Consider the following 23202-nt stretch of genomic DNA (forward strand, 5'->3'; position numbering starts at 1 on the left):
CTTGTTTAGTCCTTGGCTGGTCCTTGGCTAGTACTTGGCTAGACCTTGGCTGGTCCTTGGCTAGACCTTGGCTGATCCTTGGCTGGTCTTTGGCTGGTCCTTAGCTGGTCCTTAGCTGGTCCTTGGCTAGCCCTTGGTCGGTCCTTGGTTGGTCCTTGGCTGGTCTTTAAGTGGTGCTTAGGTAGTCCTTGGAAAGTGCATGGCTGGTCCCTGGTTGGTCCTTGGCTAGTCCTTAGCTAGTCCTTGGTTGGTCCTTGGCTAGTCACTGGCTGGTCCTTGGTTGGTCCTTGGCTGGTCCTTGGTTGGTCCTTAAGTAATGCTTACTAATCCTTGGCAAGTGCTTTGCTGGTCCTTGGTTTCTCCTTGGCTAGTCCTTGTTTAGTCCTTGGCTGGTCCTTGGCTAGTCCTTGGCTAGTCCTTGGCTGGTCCTTGGCTGGTCCTTGGCTAGTCCTTGGCTAGTCCTTGGCTAGTCCTTGGCTGGTCCTTGGTTTCTCCTTGGCTAGTCCTTGTTTAGTCCTTGGCTGATCCTTGGCTAGTCCTCAGCTAGTCCTTGTTTAGTCCTTGGCTGATCCTTGGCTAGTCCTTGGCTGGTCCTTGGCTAGTCCTTGGCTAGTCCTTGGCTGGTCCTTGGCTAGTCCTTGGCTGGTCCTTGGTTGATCCTTGTTTAGTCCTTGGCTGGTCCTTGTTTAGTCCTTTTCTGGTCCTTGTTTAGTCCTTGGCTGGTCCTTGGCTAGTACTTGGCTAGACCTTGGCTGGTCCTTGGCTAGACCTTGGCTGATCCTTGGCTGGTCTTTGGCTGGTCCTTAGCTGGTCCTTGGCTGGTCCTTGGCTAGCCCTTGGTCGGTCCTTGGTTGGTCCTTGGCTGGTCTTTAAGTGGTGCTTAGGTAGTCCTTGGAAAGTGCGTGGCTGGTCCTTGGTTGGTCCTTGGCTAGTCCTTAGCTAGTCCTTGGTTGGTCCTTGGCTAGTCACTGGCTGGTCCTTGGTTGGTCCTTGGCTGGTCCTTGGTTGGTCCTTAAGTAATGCTTACTAGTCCTTGGCAAGTGGTTTGCTGGTCCTTGGTTTCTCCTTGGCTAGTCCTTGTTTAGTCCTTGGCTGGTCCTTGGCTAGTCCTTGGCTAGTCCTTGGCTGGTCCTTGGCTGGTCCTTGGCTAGTCCTTGGCTGGTCCTTGGTTTCTCCTTGGCTAGTCCTTGTTTAGTCCTTGGCTGATCCTTGGCTAGTCCTCAGCTAGTCCTTGTTTAGTCCTTGGCTGATCCTTGGCTAGTCCTTGGCTGGTCCTTGGCTAGTCCTTGGCTAGTCCTTGGCTGGTCCTTGGTTGATCCTGGGCTAGTCCTTGGCTAGTCCTTGGCTGGTCCTTGGTTGATCCTGGGCTAGTCCACTACAATTCTTTTTTAAACATCAAACTTTGTACTAAAATATTCTTTCTGTCATGATTTGTGGACATTAAGCTGTAAACAGAAGCGCCATCTCCTGGTCAGACCCTGTAATTCAGTGAAAGGGTGGAGTCAGAGTACAAAAATATGCAGCCCCAGGAGAAGACCAGTGGCTGGAAGTTGGAGGGGGTTTTGCTGGGTTTGCAGGGAAGTGGGAAGCAATTTGGCTTTTAACTGGGAAGGGTGTTTTTGAATGGCTGATACTGTATAGGAACAATTCATCTTTTCAGTATAAATGAAAAACAGATCTCTTTTACTGCCACTGGGATGTAGACAATGTGATTTCTTTCATTGTTTTTCCACAAATAGCAACATCCCAGAAAGGGAAATACAGCAGTTTTCTTTTTGCTCAGGTTTTGTCGGTCTGGATGAAAATAAACCCAAAAAGAGAAATGACATGGGTGTTTCTCAGATTTGCAAAAGGAGGAATTTCTCAGAACCTATAAGTTTTCTTTTTTTTTTTTTTTTTCAAAAGGGGTGTAACATTTAGCTGAACTGAGGGCGGAGAAGGCTCTTTGGTCTTTATGGTTTCCTGAATGTTTTATATATTAAAACAGAATTAGGTGGATCTGCACACCTGTTGTAGAACTCTGTAGAATCACCTGGTTCCAGTTGCAGCTGTTGGTCTTTTGTGTTTTTTCTTGTCTCTAGCAGCTTTAAACTTGTAAATACATTTCTGAACATTGTGAATTAGTCTAGATGATGTCAAATGCTGGTGAAGGTCCCCAGTCATCCAGGTCATAGCCATCCCAGAACATTTCAAACCTTAAACAGAGACTAGTGCATCCTAAAGACGAAACCCCCCAGGCCAAATGTGAGCGGAGTGGTGTCTGCAGGTCAATGCAATGAGGAATGTTCTGATCTTTATATCGGAGAAATCAAACAACCTCTTTACAGATGCATGGCCCAACACAGAAGAGCGCCCTCCTCTGGACAAGACTCTGCCGTACATCTACAACTTATGGACAAAGGGCATTCTTTGGAGGACCAGAATGTTCCCATTTTGGACAAAGAAGACAGATGGTTTGAGAGGGGCGTGAAGGAAGCCATCTATGTTAGGAAAGAAAAAACAACCTTTCAGCTTTCAAAAACCTACAATGCAGCAATAGAGTTGATTTCTTCCTGCAAAAATCGCAGCCCATACCCCTTTACAGGTGAACAGAAGACCTCACCTGTTCAGCCAGGCCAACTATTACAGGGTCATTAAAAATCAATAAAAGTCATTAAATTATTTTTTAAATTAAGGGCTGTGATTATTGAGGCATTTAAAAAAAACTGTTAAAAAAGTTTATAAAAACAATTTAGTCAGATATATCGCAATATATGTGTGCGGAACTGCTTCTGGTCTATCGTAAAGCCGTATGTTCGGAAATGAAGATAATGGGGAAAATGCTAATTTCAACAAAAATGGCTCATGGTTACTTGTTGATGGCATTAAAATGATTTCTAAGAGCATTAAAAAAAACATTAGAAAGCATTAAAGTAGACTTACTCATTCCTGTATAAACCCTGCTTTAACGACAGCCCTTTCAGAGACATAGACAGGTATTATTATTTCTATTTGCGTGTTTTCTAAGCAAAACAAAAGGCTTTATTGGGCTACTGGAAAAAACCTTGAACACAACGCTATTTCTGACTTTTTGAATTTAGTGGGAATTAAGCGAAACATCTTTAAACTTGGAAACAGCGGATTTTTTTTTTTTTTTTTTTTTTTTGGGGGAATTTGCTGTCAACATTGATTTTCAAGTCCTGCCTCGGATCTGTACTTTGACTAGGCCATTCCAACACTTAAACTGAGGTGGTGGTTTTAAAGAATTTTTCAGCCATGAAGAATTTAGCATCTCGTCCAAAGAGGGTTTTTGTTTTTTTGTCTGTCCCTTCATGTTCATCGTCCTCCTGGCTTCTTCTCTATTAAAACTCTCCTTCTGTCAGTCTACGTGGACGTCCAGGTCCTTGCGGGTCTGTAGGTAGACCATCCTCCATCCCAGTCCAGATGATGGATCGAACAGAGCTCTGGTAGATAATCAAAGCTTAGAGAGTTCCTTAAAATGATTATAAAAGTAAAAGAAAACATGAAAGAACCAAAATCCCCAAAACTAATTTAAAAAAGTTATAATGAAAGTCAAGAAAAATAGGAAGCGAGGACTCTGATTACCAAGTTTAATTATCTTACTGCACTGGCAGATTATTTATTGCATTGAGTTTTGAGTAGAACGTTTTCAAAAGAAGATTAATAATCTAAAAGAATCTGCTTTTGGTCGGTTTATCTCAAATCAAGATCCAAACTACTTCTTGGCTGGATCTAAGAAGGAAATACTTAGCTAGATCTAGAAATCTAGAGCTAAACTCTGAGGATGAGCATTTAGAAGTCTGTGTGTCTACAGACATGTATCCGACCGCCCCACCGTCCAGAAAGAGACCTTTTCTTATTTTATGTCTCTTTCAATTTTTCTTTCAGGCTACACTATAAAGAATAAAATCATATAAAGGGAAGCAATGTACATTCTTTTGTTTTTAGCAGATAATTTAAGGGGTTTACCATTGGAATAAGATCATTTACTTTAAAATAATAAACAACTATTATCTTATAACTGGAGCATAATATCTAATCATGTTATTTTCAGAGGAAAATGCTTATTCCTTTGGAAGATTATCTGCTCAAATCGATGATAAATATGTTTATTTTACTACATTTTTACTTAGAGATCAGCTTTGCGTCATGAATGCTCTCAGGTTGCTCTCAGGTTTGGTTTTTCTACTCGCCTTCAGGTCTGGATCTGAACATCCGCGTCCAGCTCAAACATGTTTCGCATTCTTCAAGGAAAAATGTTAGAAATCCTTTTGATGTAAATAACTGTATTCAGTTAAAGTACATGTAGGTATGTCAACGAGGTCATTAAAGAAAAAAAATCATATCAAATGGTATATTTGCAGCAGGAAAAACAATATTTTTTTGTTGTTAGGATACAAATCCTGCAGGGTCAACGAGTTCCCCAATCTAGACCAGACAGAACCAGACTGGATCAGCACCAACTAGAGGTGGAGCGATGCATCAGGGGTTAAAACCAGTTGATTGCATCGATTTATTGACTCGAAAGCAATCCCTCACGTCACGGTGCGGTAAGCCTAGCGCCATTCTCCCCGCTTTACAAGCAAAATCAATGGGAACTACTAGACACATCTGCAATCAACAACAATTATTGAAGATTTCCAGAGGACTTCACCATTGAAATTCACCAGAGCTATAGTGAAACTGACAATGCCCACGTGCATGGCAGCTGGATGCTGGAATACATCGGGTAAAAGTGAAAAAAAGAGTTATTCCACCTTTCTGATTCCTGATCCTCCACGGACAGGTTGGTCGTTGGATCGCCAACTTGAAGAGGGAGGATTTGCCATCGAACTTCTGGCCAGAGAAAAAACACGTAATATGTAGCCAACATTTGGAAGAAGAATGCTTTCAAGATGACTTGGATAATAGCGCGTTGTGACAAACACCAGATACAGCACTGGGACTTGATCAACAGCCGATACCGCACCGTGACGTCACTAACCAGTAGGTGGCAGTAGTGTTCTTTGACAAACATGGATGCCTCCAGTAAAGCACATTCACATGAAAATTACTCTGAACTAAAACACTAAAACACACACAGTTTGGAATAATTTAATATTTAAAGAACTTTCAGAAGTTTGAATCTGAATATGAGCGGAGTGTTCCTTTAAATGCGTGCACAAGCCCATTTCTCCTTGTGCACACTGCTAAAGAGTTGCTATTTGCGTCGCTCATACAAACTTACTTTCCAAAAGAAGATTTGCACTTTTTTCACTATGTCAGACTGACCACCAGTAAATTAAATGGGGACGAGCAGTTAGGACGGCCTTACGTAAACATATCCCCAGAATGATTGACAATTACGAGGACCACTTATTTTGATGATCCACTCAGAAAAAGAACATCCTCCACTAAACCTTTTACTCAAAGTTCAAAAGTGAATTTTTTATCTTTTTAAAACATATGACTGCTGATGTTAGAGCACATTCATGACTGACTTAAACTAAGTTATTCAATGATGACTTCACTAAACCAACTTTTAACTCTAATAGAACAGCGATTAGCATTAGCATTATTAGCCTTGTCGCTACCCGATCCGTCCTGGAAGCACAATCCGTCCTGCTCATGTGTGAACAGATACACATCCGGGTGTCCGTAAATAATGTAATTATGGTACTAAAATGACTTATTTCTATCCTTAACTCACTAAAGAATGCTAATACACATCTTTAAAATAGTTTTATGACTTTTCTGAGACAATTTTGATGCTTTTTACATTTTCTCCATTAAACTGATATCATTATCAGACACGATCAGAGCAGTCCTGCAAAATATGATTAAACCATGTTTATCTGCATTTTAGTTGTTTCTTTCTTTAGATTACGCACTATAATGTTAACACGAAAAGAAAACAGTTAAACTAAAAAAAGACTAGATTTATGTTTAAATCAAAAGCCGAAAAGGTTAGGTCCCGAAAGTAGCGTAGGATCCCATTTCCAGTGCAGATCGGGCAACGACAACTGATAAAACGGAAAGGATTTTAAGACATCTATTTTCTCAGGAAATACGTTATTAACTTTTAACACATTATATTTTAGTATGTTTACTGTTTTTTTGGGGGGAAAACGTCATTTAGGTATTTTTTACAAAATAAAATCGATGACCCAAATGTATATGTGGATACGCAAACGAGCCGTTGGTACGGACCGTTATTCCGGGACGGATCGGGTAGTGGCACAACCTATTCTCATTATGAGTGCGTATGAAATCGTACGAAAAGTTATGCACCGTAATTTTGTACGTTTTGGACGTTTTTTTCGTCGTATGGGCATGCACATCTGACGCACCATTCACGAATCTAGAATATAAATTACAATTAGCCCTAACCCTGAACCTAACCCTAAGATATAAAACAGCAAGCAACGTAGTTAGAGACATAAATAAGTGATAATTGCACTGTTTTTCCCAGTTTTACGTCCGTCCGCGGATCTGCTTTTTTTTTTCTGTCTGTCATGCGCACTGATGTGGTTTTTGAGGAAAAACGTCCAAAATGTACGAAATAGTGTGCATAACTTTTCGTACGATTTCGTATGCACTGATAATGAGAATATGTTGAGTGGCAGCCGCAGCTATGAAGAAAACCGCGCTGTTTGAAGAGCAGGATTTCCTGAAAAATAGCCAATCACAGGGAGTTTACTTTCTCAGGTCGGTTCCTCCCCCAAAATGATAAAAGTTGACATGAGCTACAGAAAGAGATCCACACGCAAGAAGGAGCATTAGAAATAAAATGGCTTGCATCAGTATTTTTTACACTTGTTCACTTTAGGCGGGATTCTGACTTTGTAATGTTAGAGGATTGGAGATGAAGCCAGAGAAGCCAGACAAGAAGGATGCTGAGGCTGACATGGGAGGGAGACCAGAGTGGAGATTTATGGATTGAACTAAAGAGGACCTGAGAGTAGATGACAGTGTCGGAAACCACCAGAGACTCTTTGTCATTCTTTTCATTCAAAAAGAATGCAAAAAAATGGCTTGTAGAGAGACAAATTTGTGGGCACTAAGGTTTTCTGTGTGTATTAAAATAATTTATAATTATTTTACATGAATTCTATTTTTTAAACCATAATGTTTTTGTATGTAATTGGTATTGTAATCTTATCTTGTGATTTAATACTTGTGTTTATTTTTAAGGTTGCCTTTTTTATACCTGGCTGGGGGACTACCGATGAAAATTAGCACTCCTTAGCTAACTCGGGTATATTTACATTGTTTTAATGTTGATTAATGTACACTGTCTCCTTTCAAATAAACAATAAATAAATAAATGTGTGCAGGAAGAAGATGCACAAGAAATGCTGCTACCACCTCCTAAAGGGAAAAGCAGATAGAAGAAGACCAATTGTTTGACTGGGTGGCAAAACAACAGGCTTCAAACAGAGTGATTTAAAAATTGACTGATCTAACAGGCCTAGTTCTCTTTACTTAACATTTAGTTTTCCAAATCTTTAGAGTCGATCCAAAAAGTTAGATTTAAAAAAACAATCCACTGGACTTTGTTTTCCAAGTTTGAAGACGTTTCACTTCCCATCCAGGAAGGTTTTTCAATTCAAAACGTCTGGATTGGCGTTGAGTTCCAGGTTCTATACAGTAGACCAACAAAAGCCTTGTAATGGCTTAGAAAAGGTGCACATTGAAACTCTAAAACCAGATCCACCCTGTAATATTGGGAGTCATTGAGGTCGTTATTCGCCTACAATACCCGATACTGGCCCATTCCTCTGAAAAGGCCGTCATTTAGGGTCATTGTTGGCCTGGCTGACCTGGCGGGATACAGCGCCCTCCGCAATTATTGGCCCCCCTGTTTAAAATGGAGGGCTCCTTATCCTGTTGAAGACCGATGAACTGCTGAGGCCAAGCTTTCTGACACTGCAGCACATTTCTCTCTACAACCCCTGATAGTCTGGAGATTTCATTGGATGCTGCAGCGATTCAGATGAAGCAAAGCAGCCCAGAGCATAACAGAGCCTCCTCCATGTTTCACAGTAGAGACATTTTTTTTTTTATTGGTCTGTGAACCTAGAGATGATGTTTCTTGGCTAAAAGCTCCATGTTTGTCTCATCCGTCCAGAGGACTTTCTACCAGGAGCTTAGTTTCTTGTCAGCATGTAGTTTGGTCAATTCTAGTCTGTTTTTTAAGAATTTGTTTGCATTAATGGTTCCTCCTTGGTCGTCTCCCATTAAGTCCACTTTAGCTCAAATGGTGACGGATGCTAAGATCTGACACTGATGTGCCTTCAGCTTGAATTTCTTTGCTGGTGCGTTCTTTAATACCATCTTTTCACAGCCTTCTGTTCCAAAAAATACCAACATTTCCAACAAAGCCCGTGGGTGGTAACAGGTGTATGCACTTTCGACTTTACTTATTTATGTAAAAGCAAAGAAAAAATAATAACTAAGGATGTCTTGCAACTATGCGAAAAGAAAAATAATGTTATTTAATGTTTGAAGCTCTAAAAAAGTGGTCATAAAATAATTTTTACGAAATCTTCCGTCCACACCAGACATTTACCAAACAATCCACCAGCAAACGGTGTGTTCTTGATGACTCTAATTAATGGGAGGGTCTAACAATTAACAACATAATCTAAACAATTCCAAATATAAAAGAATAAATTAAAAATTTTGGTTCTAAATAAACTTGAATATATTCTACCTACCAAAAGAAGATAACTACATTTATATCCATTATCCATTCCATCAATTATCTGACATGTTTGTCCCGAGTGGGGTCACGAGGGGTGATGGTGTCTATCTCCAGCTGTCTACGGGCGAGAGGCGGGGTTCACCCTGGACAGGTCTCCTGTCCATCGCAGGGCAACACAGAGAAAAACAACCATTCACACTCACACCTAATGAGGATTTAGAGAAGCCAATGAACCTAACAGTCATGTTTTTGGACTGTGGGAGACGGATTACCTGGAGAGAATCCACCCATGCTCAGGGAGAACATGCAATCTCCATGCAGAATCAAACCCAGAACCTACTTGCTGCAAGGCAGCAGTGCTACCCACTGCTCCACTGAGCAGCCCCCACTAAATTGATAGAAATTACAAATAACATAAATTTCGCATAAATGGCCAAAACTCGTCTCTTAGATTTGTCATCGGTTTTGCTCCTGCAGCCGCGTCCAGCGAGGTTGGCGACAGTCCATGGATCCTAAATGTCGGAATAATCTGTGCAGCTGTGGTCAGAGGAACTTCTTGGAGATGATCTGATAGACTTTAGCTTAAACATGCTGGTATATAATTTTAGTTCTAATCTCCAAACCATCCCCCTACTCTTCTGCTGGTCCATGTAGAGTGTGGTATACACCATATATGGTCCCACTGACTGATTACATGATTGTCGATACCTATGATGCTAATTAGTGGACACACCTTGATTCAACGTGTTTCTTTTGTCGCATTACTTTCAGGGTTTTCTAGGGCAGCAACAATTTAGCTCCAGGTCTGTTTCATGAGTTGAATTTTTTTTAAATAATTCAGTAGAAGCATGATTGAAAAGAAATTTCTAACTTTCGTTATTCTTTTTTCTATAAGTATTTTAGGTTCCTTTTTATGAGATTTAAGTTATTTCTCTTACCATTGTACGTATTTCTTTTATTAAACCAGTGGGAGAACAATTTTGTTCACATGTTTCCTGGAAATCTCTGCAGCTCATCTTGACCAGCACTTTCCGGAAGAACAGAATTATTGGGTCTTAAATTAATATTCCCACCAAAATAAAGCAAATTAATCCTTTTATAGTTACAGTTTTCGATCACCTGCATCCCCCTTACAAATGGAACCCCCCCCCCAGTCCCTCAATGAGGTCTAGAAGCACGAGATCTATATCCAGACATTCAGTAAAGATCCTGCTACATGGCTGTACATCTGATTTTGCCATTTGACCAATTAGATGAGCCCTTAAATGATATATTACCTACTGGAAATTAACCCTGTAATACCAAATGTATCGTATTTGATACATACGGTTTCTGAAATGTTTTGCATCTGACACCTTTTGCATAATTGTTATCAGATATACCTGATAACAGCCAGTAGAAGTCTACACAAAAAATAATCTTGACTTATCGCATAGTAATAAATTATTAGTATAAAAAATTTATTTCTTTTTTTTCTTTTTACATATTTTGTTAAAAGGCCAAATAAGGACTTCAAACCAAAAAAAAGTAATTTTCTGTTTTGTTTTATTCTTGGATCAGGCTTTTATTCTTGGATCAGGCTAAAGGGTTAATTTGAAGGGGGAAAAAAAAGTAAAAAGCTAATTGAAAAGTTAAAAAGTAAAGCCTAGTTGACAATTCTATTTAGGTTTATAAACTAAAAACTGTAAGTGCCAGTATCAGCATTAATGCCTCTAAGGTTATGTTGGAACAAAAAATTAATTTCTTATAGAAACACTTTTGTTTTTTTTTCTTAACATATTCGGGCAAGTTGGCATTTCTTGTCATTAAATTGACATAGATTTTTGCCATCAAAATATCCATGTTTTTTTAATGTTACAGAGGTCATAAGGTCTTGTCCTGGGTTCCAATAACACTTTAGGCTGGAAATGTTGGTTTTCAAAGTATTTTCCTGAGTGCCCTTTAAAGCTGTAACAGCTAGTGAGAATAAACATATTTCTTTTTAATTGTTTCTAGGCTACACATTCCTGTCTTTATTTGTTGCTTTGGGAGTTAAAAAAGCTGTTCTGAAGCCAGTCTCCATCAGAGGAGAATTGGGGTAAATTCAGGCTGGACGTAACCTGACTCCGCCAGATGGATTTGCTCCGCATATCCATCTGGAAACCTTCCGTTGAAGTAATTTTGGGAAGGGGCGAAAATACCGGTTAACTGATTGGCCTATGTTGGTGATAGACGGGCCAAATAAACCAATCAGATCAACGAAGCATATGACGTACTAACAGAGCGACGACGAAGAGGAGCCAATTGATAGATCAAACTCTTGCCGAAACCAGTCGGGAGAAGAGCAAAAACATCTTTTCCTCTGATAAAGCTTCCAGAGCAGTTTTTTGCTCTTCTTTCAGTGAAGAAATACTCTGTAATTCCGATAAAACTTGCTCGATAGCCACGCTAACGCTAGTTTCATCGGCTGAAGCCGCCATGTTCTTTAGACTGAACTGTGGCGCTTCTCGTTGCGTCACACCTCAACCCGCCTCAAAGCCAACGCTGATTGGACGTTCGTTTGGTGAACGGCTCCAAATTTTCTTTAACGGAGAGTCTCCAGACTGATTAGCGAGTAGAACCTTCAAAGCTCGCGAGATCGGGATGGTCTCACGAGGCTAGGCTGGACGGGGGAAATCAACAAATAATTTTTAATCAGGCAAAAATCTGAATTAAAACTACCAAAATAAGAAAATACTTAAATTGAATCAACTGAATAGATGTTTCCAGGGGATTTCATTCAACCAGAACAGTTTATCACACAAACAGAGCTGCAGACGTGGTGATATTAAACCGATATGAACAAAGGCCAGACAGGAAACCCACGATAAAAATATCAATTCAGAGGCTGCAGCTGAGAGGCAGATCATCCATCATTTGAACCTTTCTGTGACGTCTACAGTAGGTCTGAGCCGAGCTCAGAGCAGCTCAGAACCATCTGAAAGGAGGCGCACTCAGCTGCTAACTGCTCCTGTAGCTTCATGCTTCACATCAAGGGTTTTTATCAGAGGCTGAGCGGGAAAGAGGAGGCAAGACGTCACTCCGAATCTGTCATCTACTCCACCCAGCAAACACCTCAAGCATCTGTCCGCTCAGTTTTCTATCTCTCTAGCCTCTAGTTATGATAAAATATGCCTCATTTTCATCTAGATCCCTAAAGTAAATCATATTTTCTTATTTTTCAGACATCTGGAACATCAACTTTAACATTTCCACCTTCCAGCTGCTTTGACTCCCCAAACTCAGTCCTCACCTCAGCTTCAGGTTCTCCATGAACTGCTCCATCGTCACCTCATCCAGCAGCACAAAGTCCGACTTTCCAAACTCCAGCCCCTCCAGCTCCGCCATCCCCGCCTGAACTCGACAAACACACCAGAAACAAAAGAATAAAAATAAAGGGACACACAGGGAGAGGATACAGAGGGCGTCTAAGGAAGCAGAAAGAGAAGTGAGGTCGACTTCTGGGTCCCGGTAGTGCAGGCAGACCTATAGGCGTGGCGTCATCTGTGGTAAACTTTTCGACTTACTCAACCTGTGGCTGTGGTCGGCAAGCTGCAACACGTCATGCTGTCACTCAGCCGGGGTATAAAGAGCTGGAGACTATCTTTAAAAGCTCTGAACTTCTGCATCCTCCTCCGGTTCTCTTCCTGTCACAGTTATCTCCTCATGTCTTCTGGGTGTTTTTTTCTTGTTTTAAAACTTCTATACATTGTCTTTACTTGAAAAAAAATAACTACTTATTTTAAAAGAACAGACATCGACCAAAGGACATGTTGGTGGAGATACTTAGATTAAGCACTGAGAGTTGGTGCTTTTTCTGACAGAACAGGAAGTGTCATATGTTGGGTTGCCCTCATTCTTTAGGTTATTGATAGATGAGAGATAATAATAAGTGAAAACTGAATCTGGATGCTCAGAATGACAGATGTGAATAAAGAACCTAATAAAACAGAAAACCAGAGAATGGAACCTCCCACTGAGCTTTCTATAACCCAGAAGTGTGTGATTCAGAGCAGAAATGAGCTGGGAGGGTTCTGATGCCACAGATGGTGCAGAGAGGACGACCGAGTGCAGAGAAACGCCGAGTCGGGTTGGGTCAAAGCACTTCTTGTTCGAGTTCATCGGTTACAAGAACTACTTCTGAAAGGAAAAAAATGAAACGTAACCATTCAGCCCGACTTATTGACGTCTGAAAAGTTCCTGTTTTAGTTCAAACTGAGGTTATTTCTGTTTGACATCTAAACTTTGTTAAGAGTTTAGAGGAATGACCTTTAAACTTTATGAATTGGGTCTATCCTGTTTGATTAATATAATAATTATAACTTTTTTTTGAGAAAGGTTCGGATGGTGCCAATATTTTTATATATCTTATATCTATCTCTAACGTTCTGCTCTCTCTGCTTTTTCTCATAGTAGCTTCATCTGGTCTGTTCCTGTTTGGCTGTGACTCCATCCTGGAGAGAAATATCAGCTGTGCTGCTGCCATTAACACCTTTGTTTCTAGATGTTGGAGATTGGCCTGTTTTCCAGTGTAGTCCTGTTTCTCTGACTGTGACTAACTGGATGTGCTCTCTTCATCCTCTGACATGGGAGCTGGCTCGGAGCTCGTCTGCCTGGTTGTGTGTTTCCTGGACGGGGCCGCCTGTGGAGCTGGTTGACAGTTGCCTTTTGTATCTATGCTTCTTTTTCTATGTCTGCTTCTGTCTCCTTGAACCCCAGTCGGCCTCGGCAGATGGCCGCTCACACTGAGCCTGGTTCTGCTGGAGGTTTCTTCCTGTTCGAAGGGAGCTTTTCTTCTCCACTGTCGCTACAAGCATGCTTAGTGTGAGGGATTGCTGAAGAGTCAATGAGTCGATGCAATCAGCTTGTTTTCCTTAGAAAACTTTGAATCAATCTGACTGGATGATCTGGTGAACTGGAAAGTGACCTGAGATGACATGATGTGAATTGGCGCTATAGAAATAAACTGAATTGAATTGAATTATATTCGTGTCCGAGACTCAAGCTTCGAGGTGTTTGCTGTGTCCATCAGAGACGCAGCCTGTTGGAGGAAACCACCAACATGGCTGGTTTTAGGCAGTGACACTCTGTAGCGTAAAGGTAACCCTGAAGGTAAATGTGAACAGTTATTATCCAGGATGTGTGGGGTCTGCAGAGATGTAAGCTGGTTGATTCCTAAGCCCTGGATCTGTCCTGGATGGAGGGAAGGTCCGCTCTGGTCTTCTCTGCAGACCTGAGTATTTGTTGCAGTTTGGACGGTGCCTCTCTATTGGATGAGCAGAACCACACCGTGATGGATGAAGACAGGGCAGCAAGTATGTTGCCAGCAGGCCATGTTGACGGCTGGACCATGTCGATATATGAGGACCAGCTCAGGTCTGGTTTCTAGGAATCGGAAGTGATCCATAGCGGATAAAGTGGCGGGGAGGCAGAGGGGGGGAAGTTCACGCTCTTCTCCGCTGTCCTGAGAAGGTAAAGCTCCAGGTGGTTCCGAACGCACCAGCAAAACATCTTTCTGAATTCGGCCAGTAACTGTGGTGTCATCTGTGAATTTCAGAGGTTCGGGGTTTCCTTCTCACAACAGTTTGCTTGGATTTGGACCCATTCCTGCTAGAACTGGACTTCCTTAATTACACCTTTTAAGCTCGGCCTATACCTTTTCTCTAGAATGAAATCAGGTCTCTGGGAGTTTCTATCATTAAACAATAAGTAATATGTCCATATTCTCAGGGTCATTGTTTATTCTGAAGACATAATGATGTCAGATCTTTTCCAGTGGAGACAGAGATTCTTCCTTCAAAGGTCATTAGAGGGGTTCAGAGCAGAGCTTAATGCAAAAAAACTGAACGATACCATAGAGCTATGGAAGAGATTTAAGGGCAAGACATGGTGCCACCAGTCAGTCAGCCATCATCCACCTGCTCAAAGCCTGCCACCAGTCAGTCAGCCATCATCCACCTGTTCAAAGCCTGCAACCAGTCAGTCAGCCATCGTGCACCTGCTCAAAGCCTGCCACCAGTCAGTCAGCCATCGTCCACCTGCTCAAAGCCTGCCACCAGTCAGTCAGCCATCGTCCACCTGCTCAAAGCCTGCCACCAGTCAGTCAGCCATCATCCACCTGTTCAAAGCCTGTCACCAGTCAGTCAGCCATCGTCCACCTGTTCAAAGCCTGCCACCAGTCAGTCAGCCATCATCCACCTGCTCAAAGCCTGCCACCAGTCTGTCAGCCATCATCCACCTGTTCAAAGCCTGCCACCAGTCAGTCAGCCATCATCCACCTGTTCAAGGCCTGTCACCAGTCAGTCAGCCATCCTCCACCTACTCAAAGCCTGCCACCAGTCAGTAGGCCATCATCCACCTGTTCAAAGCCTGCCACCAGTCAGTCAGCCATCATCCACCTGTTTAAAGCCTGCCACCAGTCAGTCAGCCATCATCCACCTGTTCAAAGCCTGCCACCAGTCAGTCAGCCATCATCCACCTGTTCAAAGCCTGCCACCCGTTAGTCAGCCATCATCCACCCGCTCAAAGCCTGCCACCAGTCAGTCAGCCATCATCCACCTGTTCAAAGCCTGCCACCAGTCAGTCAGCCATCATCCACCTGCTCAAAGCCTGTCACCAGTCAGTCAGCCATCATCCACCTGTTCAAAGCCTGCCACCAGTCAGTCAGCCATCATCCACCTGTTCAAAGCCTGCCACCAGTCAGTCAGCCATCATCCACCTGCTCAAAGCCTGCCACCCGTTAGTCAGCCATCATCCACCTGCTCAAAGCCTGCCACCAGTCAGTCAGCCATCATCCACCTGCTCAAAGCCTGCCACCAGTCAGTCAGCCATCATCCACCTGCTCAAAGCCTGCCACCAGTCAGTCAGCCATCATCCACCTGCTCAAAGCCTGTCACCAGTCAGTCAGCCATCATCCACCTGCTCAAAGCCTGCCACCCGTTAGTCAGCCATCATCCACCTGCTCAAAGCCTGCCACCAGTCAGTCAGCCATCATCCACCTGTTCAAAGCCTGCCACCAGTCAGTCACCCATCATCCACCTGTTCAAAGCCTGCCACCCGTTAGTCAGCCATCATCCACCTGCTCAAAGCCTGCCACCAGTCAGTCAGCCATCATCCACCTGTTCAAAGCCTGCCACCAGTCAGTCAGCCATCATCCACCTGATAGTCTGGTGTTCACCCTTTTACCATCTTTTTCAGTTGTCATCAAAAAATCTTAAATTAATTTAGCACAATGCTGTGTTTGGCTAATTAGCCAATTAGAAATATCTTCTAAAAAGATGTTTGAAGTTGTATGATCATAAATATCTATAAGAGAAACATCTTATCAAATCCATCTATGTGGAGGAGGCAAGAAAATAAGTCCCCCCCTTCAGCTTTCCTGTAAATGATGTCAAAAATCTCCCCTCTGTTAATTGCCCCACCCACCCACTCTGCACCTTCACCCTCATAGGTACTTAGTTATAAAGGAAAGAACACCTGATAAACATCTCAGTCCCCCTTGAAGCATGAAGTTCATCCCTTCATCGAGATTAATGGAGAGATTATGAGTTCCAGCTCCTCACATCCAAAGCAGGAGAGAGACCGAGTCGAGGGTAAAAGTGCGTGTTTCTCATGTCCGACATGTTTCTGCAGCTTGTGCTTATCTTCTCAAGCCCAGACTGATGCCCTGCTGTCAGTGACTCAGATCAGGGTTTCTCCAGAGTCTGTCCCAAGTTTTAAAGAGGTGAATGAGTCCAGAAAGGAAGGGTTAGAGCCCTTTCATTTTCAAACACTGCTCAGTTATTTTACTCAAAAGGTTTTGGAGGCCAGAGTTCTCAGACTGCAGTCAGCTAACTGGGAGAGGTCAACAGCCAGTCGGTTTTGACTCCTCAGCCCAGTGCTGAGGAGTCAAAACAGCTTAGAATGACTTGTAGATGTTTCATTTTGGAGGTTTTCTTAGCTTGGTCCACTGAGATGTAAGCACCAAAACAGACTCAGAACTTATTGGAAAGAAACTTTCATTAGAAAAGATGAGGTATGGCGCCCTCTGGTGGATTTATGATTGTATTTTAAAATATTCATGAAACACTCATATACTGTACATCTATATCTACATCTATAGATATACAGGTGCTGGTCATAAAATTAGAATATCATGAAAAAGTAGATTGATTTCAGTAATTCCATTTAAAAAGTGAAACTTGTATATTATATTCATACATTACATACAAACTCATATATTTCAGATGTTTATTTTGTTTAATTTTGATGATTACAAATGACAACAAATGAAAATCTCAAATTCATCATATCAGAAAATTAGAATATTGTGAAAAGGTTCAAAATTGATGGCCCCTGGTGCCACACTCTAATCAGCTAATTAACTCAAACCACCTGCAAAAGCCTTTAAATGGTCTTTCAGTCTAGTTCTATAGGCTACACAATCATGGGGAAGACTGCTGACTTGACAGTTGTCCAAAAGACGACCATCGACACCTTGCACAAGGAGGGCAAGACACAAAAGGTCATCGCTAAAGAGGCTGGCTGTTCACAGAACTCAGTGTCCAAGCACATTAATAGAGAGGCGAAGGGAAGGAAAAGATGTGGTCGAAAAAAGTGTACAAGCAAGAGAGATAACCGCACCCTGGAGAGGATTGTGAAACAAAACCCATTCAAAAATGTGGGGGAGATTCACAAAGAGTGGACTGCAGCTGGAGTGAGTGCTTCAAGAACCACCACACACAGAGGTATGAAAGACATGGGTTTCTGCTGTCGCATTCCTTGTGTCAAGCCACTCTTGAACCACAGACAGCGTCAGAAGCGTCTTGCCTGGGCTAAAGAGAAACAGGACTGGACTGCTGGTGAGTGGTCCAAAGTCATGTTCTCTGATGAAAGTAAATTTTGCATTTCCTTTGGAAATCAAGGTCCCAGAGTCTGGAGGAAAAGAAGAGAGGCACTTCATCCACGTTGCTTGAAGTCCAGTGTAAAGTTTCCACAGTCAGTGATGGTTTGGGGTGCCATGTCATCTGCTGGTGTTGGTCCATTGTGTTTTCTGAGGTCCAGGGTCAACGCAGCCACATACCAGGAAGTTTTAGAGCACTTCATGCTTCCTGCAGCTGACCAACTTTTTGGAGATGCAGATTTCATTTTCCAACAGGACTTGGCACCTGCACACAGTGCCAAAGCTACCAGTACCTGGTTGAAGGACCATGGTATCCCTGTTCTTAATTGGCCAGCAAACTCTCCTGACCTTAACCCCATAGAAAATCTATGGGGTATTGTGAAGAAGAAGATGCAATACACCAGACCCAACAATTCAGAAGAGCTAAAAGCCACTATTAGAGCAACCTGGGCTATCATAACACCTGAGCAGTGCCACAGACTGATCGACTCCATGCCACGCCGCATTGCTGCAGTAATACAGGCCAAAGGAGCCCCAACTAAATACTGAGTGCTGTACATGCTCATACTTTTCATGTTCATACTTTTCAGTTGGCCAACATTTCTATAAATCCTTTGTTTTTATTGGTCTTCAGTAATATTCTAATTTTCTGATATGATGAATTTGAGATTTTCATTTGTTGTCATTTGTAATCATCAAAATTAAACCAAATAAACATCTGAAATATATGAGTTTGTATGTATTGTATGAATATAATATACAAGTTTCACTTTTTAAATGGAATTACTGAAATCAATCTACTTTTTCATGATATTCTAATTTTATGACCAGCACCTGTATATTTATATCCATCTATCTATCTATCTATCCATCTATATATATATATATATATATATATATATATATATATATATATATATATATATATGAGATGGGAAGTAACGAAGTACAAATACTTCGTTACTGTACTCAAGTAGATTTTTCTGATATTTTTACTTTACTACTTATTTTTATGGCGACTTTTTACTTCTACTCCTTACATTTTTACACAAATATCTGTACTTTCTACTCCTTACATTTTAAAAAATTGGCTCGTTACTTTAGTTTTGAATCATTTCAATGGAGTTACCGTTATTATTTTTCACGTCATCAATACTGTGAAAACGGAGCAGTTTTCCCCCTCTGGTTCCCAAAGTGTAGCCGCCGTCTATCACACACAGCGTCACATCCTTCACTACATTTCCCAGCATGCACCACAGACCGGTCGTCATGGCGGCGGCAGTTTCAAACAATTCCCCCGGTAATTTACACTAGTTCCGAAATTACGTCACCTTTCATTCAACACTTTACTTACTCATCAGCGTAGCAAACTCTGAAGGTACCCACTGCGACAGCTTTAATATACATTCCGTAGTCGGCAATAAAACTTCCCAGTCAAATTACACATTTTCTTCCCTTAGTCCGTCAGCATACTGGTCCGTGTGGAAACACGTACCGCATCGATGCCAGTCTCTTATCCATTGTCCCAGGGTATTGGAAAAGACTATTAGGGGGCAGGGGTGTTAAGTGGGATTTCAATGTATGTAATAATTGTTTGCATGGTAATAAGTAGGTGAAATGGTAATGTTAGTATGGTTAAATTATTTCATAAATATGTATGTTTTTGTATGAATGATGCTATTGTCTGTATTTATTTTTCTACAATGTTAGCTGTGCTTTATTGGCGATTTGCTGTTTAGTTGGGCTGTCCCAATTGGCTGATTATTGGTGGGTCTATTTAAGGGGCACACTCCCAATGGCTTAGGGGGCTGCTTGGAGAGACTGCTTTTGAAGGTCTGCTTAGAGAGACTATATTTAAAGTCAGCTTGCTTTGAGGCTGTCAGTGTTTTGTATTGCCTGCAATGGCCAGTTTTGTTTTCTTTATTTGAAAGTATTTTGTTTGTTTTGTTTTTTTTTGTCTTCACCGTTGCACCAGTAAATAAACCGCTACACGCTTTTGAACTGGAATTTTGTTGTCCGCGGGTTCTTACCACCTTTTTGCAAGTCATCTGCTTACTCCTCCTCTGACGTGAGATGGGAGCTGGCGAGCCGTTTTCTCACAAATACCAAATTCAGTCTAATTGGATGGGAATCTACGTTGCAATTGACGCACCACTACAAGATGAATCAACAGATTCGGCGGTATTCATTCGCGGCAAATCATTGCAGCTTGGTGGCGGTGGCGTTAGCATAGTAGCATGGACGACGAGATGATTGAAAATGAACACAACAGAGATCTAGTCCTATTGGCAGACATCCATTTAAAATGTAGGCAACGGCATGAAAAAAGTGGTTTCTACTTTTACTTTTATACTTTAAGTTAATTTACAAGCCTGTACTTTGTTACTTTTACTTGAGTAAAGAAGTTTAATCAGTACTTCCACTTTTACCAGAGTATTTTTTAACACAAGTATCTGTACTTTTACTCAAGTACGGAAAGTGAGTACTTTTGCCATCTCTGTATATAGGGGTGGAATGGTTCACAAAATCCACGGTTCGGTTCGGTTCACGGTTTCATGGTCACGGTTTTCGGTTCGGTATATGTTTATTGTTACACCGAAAAATAAAAAAAAATTATAAAAAATAAAGATTAATGAACATTTTTTTCTTTATGAAATTAATGAAAAAATCCCCAAAAATTTATGAATTGTAATTATTTTTAATGATTCGCGGAAACCCTGGATCATTTCCGCATGTTTTGCTGCTTTGAATTTAATCATCTGGTGCATGCCCTCTACGATCTCCAAGGAACTCAGAGCGGAGCGGACGGGAGGCTGTAGGCTTTGCTTTGAGCAGGCGGTCTGGAGGCAGCGGGGCGGAGCGCTGACGGAGTATGAGGGATTTCGGAGTTAGCATGACATGTTGGTCATGTTGCTGTTAGCATAAACAAAACCTGTTGCACAATGCTTGCACACTCTTGCACTTTTATCCACAACTTTCTTTGCGCCGTCATCGTAGGTCACTCTAAATGCAAAGTGGTCCCATACAGCAGACCTATAAAGTGCTGCTGGCGCGTCTTCCAACTCCTGTTCTTTCCCACTCGCCATACCCACACAATTCTCCACAACAACTGATTTTTTTCTGCTACACCCGGCTACGCTGCTTTGCTTCTTCTTCTTCTTGTTTACTACTGGTGGTTGGCTTTGGTCGCAGTACCGCCACCTTCTGCTCTGGAGTGTAAATGCTTCGCCTATGAGAAAAAGGAGCAGCGCATGAACCGAACGCAACACACGCGAACCGAACCGAGACAGTCGAACCGAACGGTTCGGACGGTTTTCATGAACCGTTCCATCCCTAATATATATATGTATATATATATGCATATGTATAACCATCAATCCAAATAAAGTGATAGTGACGTGCAAAAACAGTGCAAGGAATAAGTAAATGTCAGTTACAGAGGGAGTGGGGGGGTCTGAATCACTTGAGGGAGGCGTTATAGAGATTACGACCACAGCCAGGAATGATTTCCTGTGGTGCTCTGTGGAAAGGAGTCTTCTGCTGAAGGAGCTCATCTGCTGGACCAGTGTGTCATGGAGAGGATGTGAGTCATTATCTAAGATTGACTGAAGCCTGGACAGCATCCTCCTCTCTGCCACATCACCAGATTAAACATTGATCAGTTTGTTCAGTCTGTTGTTGTCAGCCACCCTCAGCCCACTGCCCCAGCATTTGACAACAAATAAGAACATCCTAGCAACAACTGACTCATAAAACATCCTCAGCATCGTCCCACAGATGTTAAAGGACCTCAGGCTCCTCGGGAAAAAGAGTCGGCTTTGGCCCTTTTTGTAGACCGCCTCAGTGTTTCTAGTCCAGTCTAACTTATTGTTAAAGTAAACTCCCAGGTACTTATACTCGTGTCAACAGGAACCTCCTGGATGGAAACGGGGGTTACAGGTGTTTTTTGGTTCTGGGACATTTATTTTCATGAAGAATTAATCAAATAGTGTTTAATTGAGTTGAGCACAATTGAACAAACAGAGTTGTCACTTAAAGGGGAACGCTGTTTTTTTTTTTTTTATATTGGGCCCTTGATTCTACGTTATTGCATCATGTTCTACTCACCCATACGACTTTTGTGTCATTTGGAGCCGTTCTAAAGATATTCCGTTAGGTCAGGGGTCACCAACCTTTTTAAGGCTGAGGGCCACTTCAAGGGTACCGAGACGTAGGAAGGGCGACCATTACTGACCCATGAGCTGCAAGGGTTAGCGTTAGCCTAAACTTTGTTCATTATCAAAATATTTTTATTGTTTCTGTTGATTTCTACATTTATTTAGACATTGTCATTTTGAAATCGATATAAAAGATTAAAAAGGAGAGCAACAGAATAAAATAAAATTTCAAACTTGGCCCACTGGTGGGTTGTTCTTTATTTAGAAGACTCTGAGGGCCCCCCATGTGACAACTTGAAGGCACAAACTATACTGTTCATCATTTATTCTTTATGGTTCGTCAGCATCCATAACATGTAGGCCAATCACTGTCCCCCAGACATCCGCCGTTAGATTTTTATATTTATATTTTTTTTTAAAACAAAGCAGAATGTGTATGATATCATCCGCGCGCCGGACTGGAGTAGTGACAGGCGGCGCTCTACCCCTTCTAGTCATTCTAGCTAATCTGAATCATTCATTTGGAGCAGGGGTCTGCAACCTTTCATATCTAAAGAGCCATTTAGCCCCGAATCCGACCAAGTAAAAGTTGTTTAGGGCCGAAAAATATAACCTGTGTGAAAAAAATTTTAATATCTCATATGGGATATTAGTTGCCAACAAATTATGTATTTTTAGCTTTTAAAATAATATTGAACACATAAATTCCAAGCTAATTCAAAGACAAATGCTTCTAAAAACATACTTCTGGTTCTTTTAATGTCATTCTTTTCCATCTTGTGTTTAAGAAAAAATTTAAGAATAGTACATTATTTAGCTCTTTATTTACATTTTAGCCACTATTAAGAGCCGCTGTAGGGGGTCCAAAGAGCCGTATGTGGCTCTGGGGCCGCAGGTTGCAGACCCCTGATTTGGAGAGTGAGATCATCAGTGGTTGCAGCACTAGACGTCTTACAGGCATGTGAGGAAAACTAGCAGCAGTTCAGCGGACAGGAAGAATGAACGGTAGCCGGCGCACGCGGATGATGTCATACACACTCTGCTTTGTTTTTAAAAGATATAAATACAAAAAATATAACGGGGGATGTCTGGGGGACAGTGATTGGCCTCCATGTTCTGAATGCTGGCGTAAAGAATAAATTATTAACAGTTTAGTTTGTGCCTTCAAGTCGTAGGAAGACGTTACTTGGATATAACCTAACGGAATATCTTCAGAACGGCTCCAAATGACACAAAACTCATATGGGTGAGTAGAACATGATGGAATAACTTAAAATCAAGGGGTCAATGTAAAAAAAAAAGGCGTTTCTCTTTAAGTTAATGAAAATAACCTTTAAAGGAATAGTACACCCAAAACATGATTAGCCTTCATTTTCTACTCACCCGGCTTCCGTAGCGTTCACGACGCTACGGAAGCCGGCAGACCAAACCAGATGAAAGTGCGCATTCAGCGTCCGCTA

General features: G+C 41.7%; 1 protein-coding gene across 1 annotated transcript in view; it reads right to left on the reverse strand.

The window, feature by feature from the left end:
- The window catches only part of myo1g (myosin IG), a 127059-nt gene that overhangs the window by 102224 nt on the left and 1633 nt on the right, over positions 1–23202 (reverse strand). The window contains exon 2 of the mRNA XM_038296050.1: positions 11958–12058. Within this exon, the coding sequence (XP_038151978.1) occupies positions 11958–12058 (101 nt within the window). The remainder of the gene's footprint in view (positions 1–11957; positions 12059–23202) is intronic.

Source organism: Cyprinodon tularosa, unplaced genomic scaffold, assembly GCF_016077235.1.
Source record: "Cyprinodon tularosa strain WSP-4 unplaced genomic scaffold, ASM1607723v1 ctg366, whole genome shotgun sequence".
Classification (NCBI taxonomy): Eukaryota; Metazoa; Chordata; class Actinopteri; order Cyprinodontiformes; family Cyprinodontidae; genus Cyprinodon; species Cyprinodon tularosa.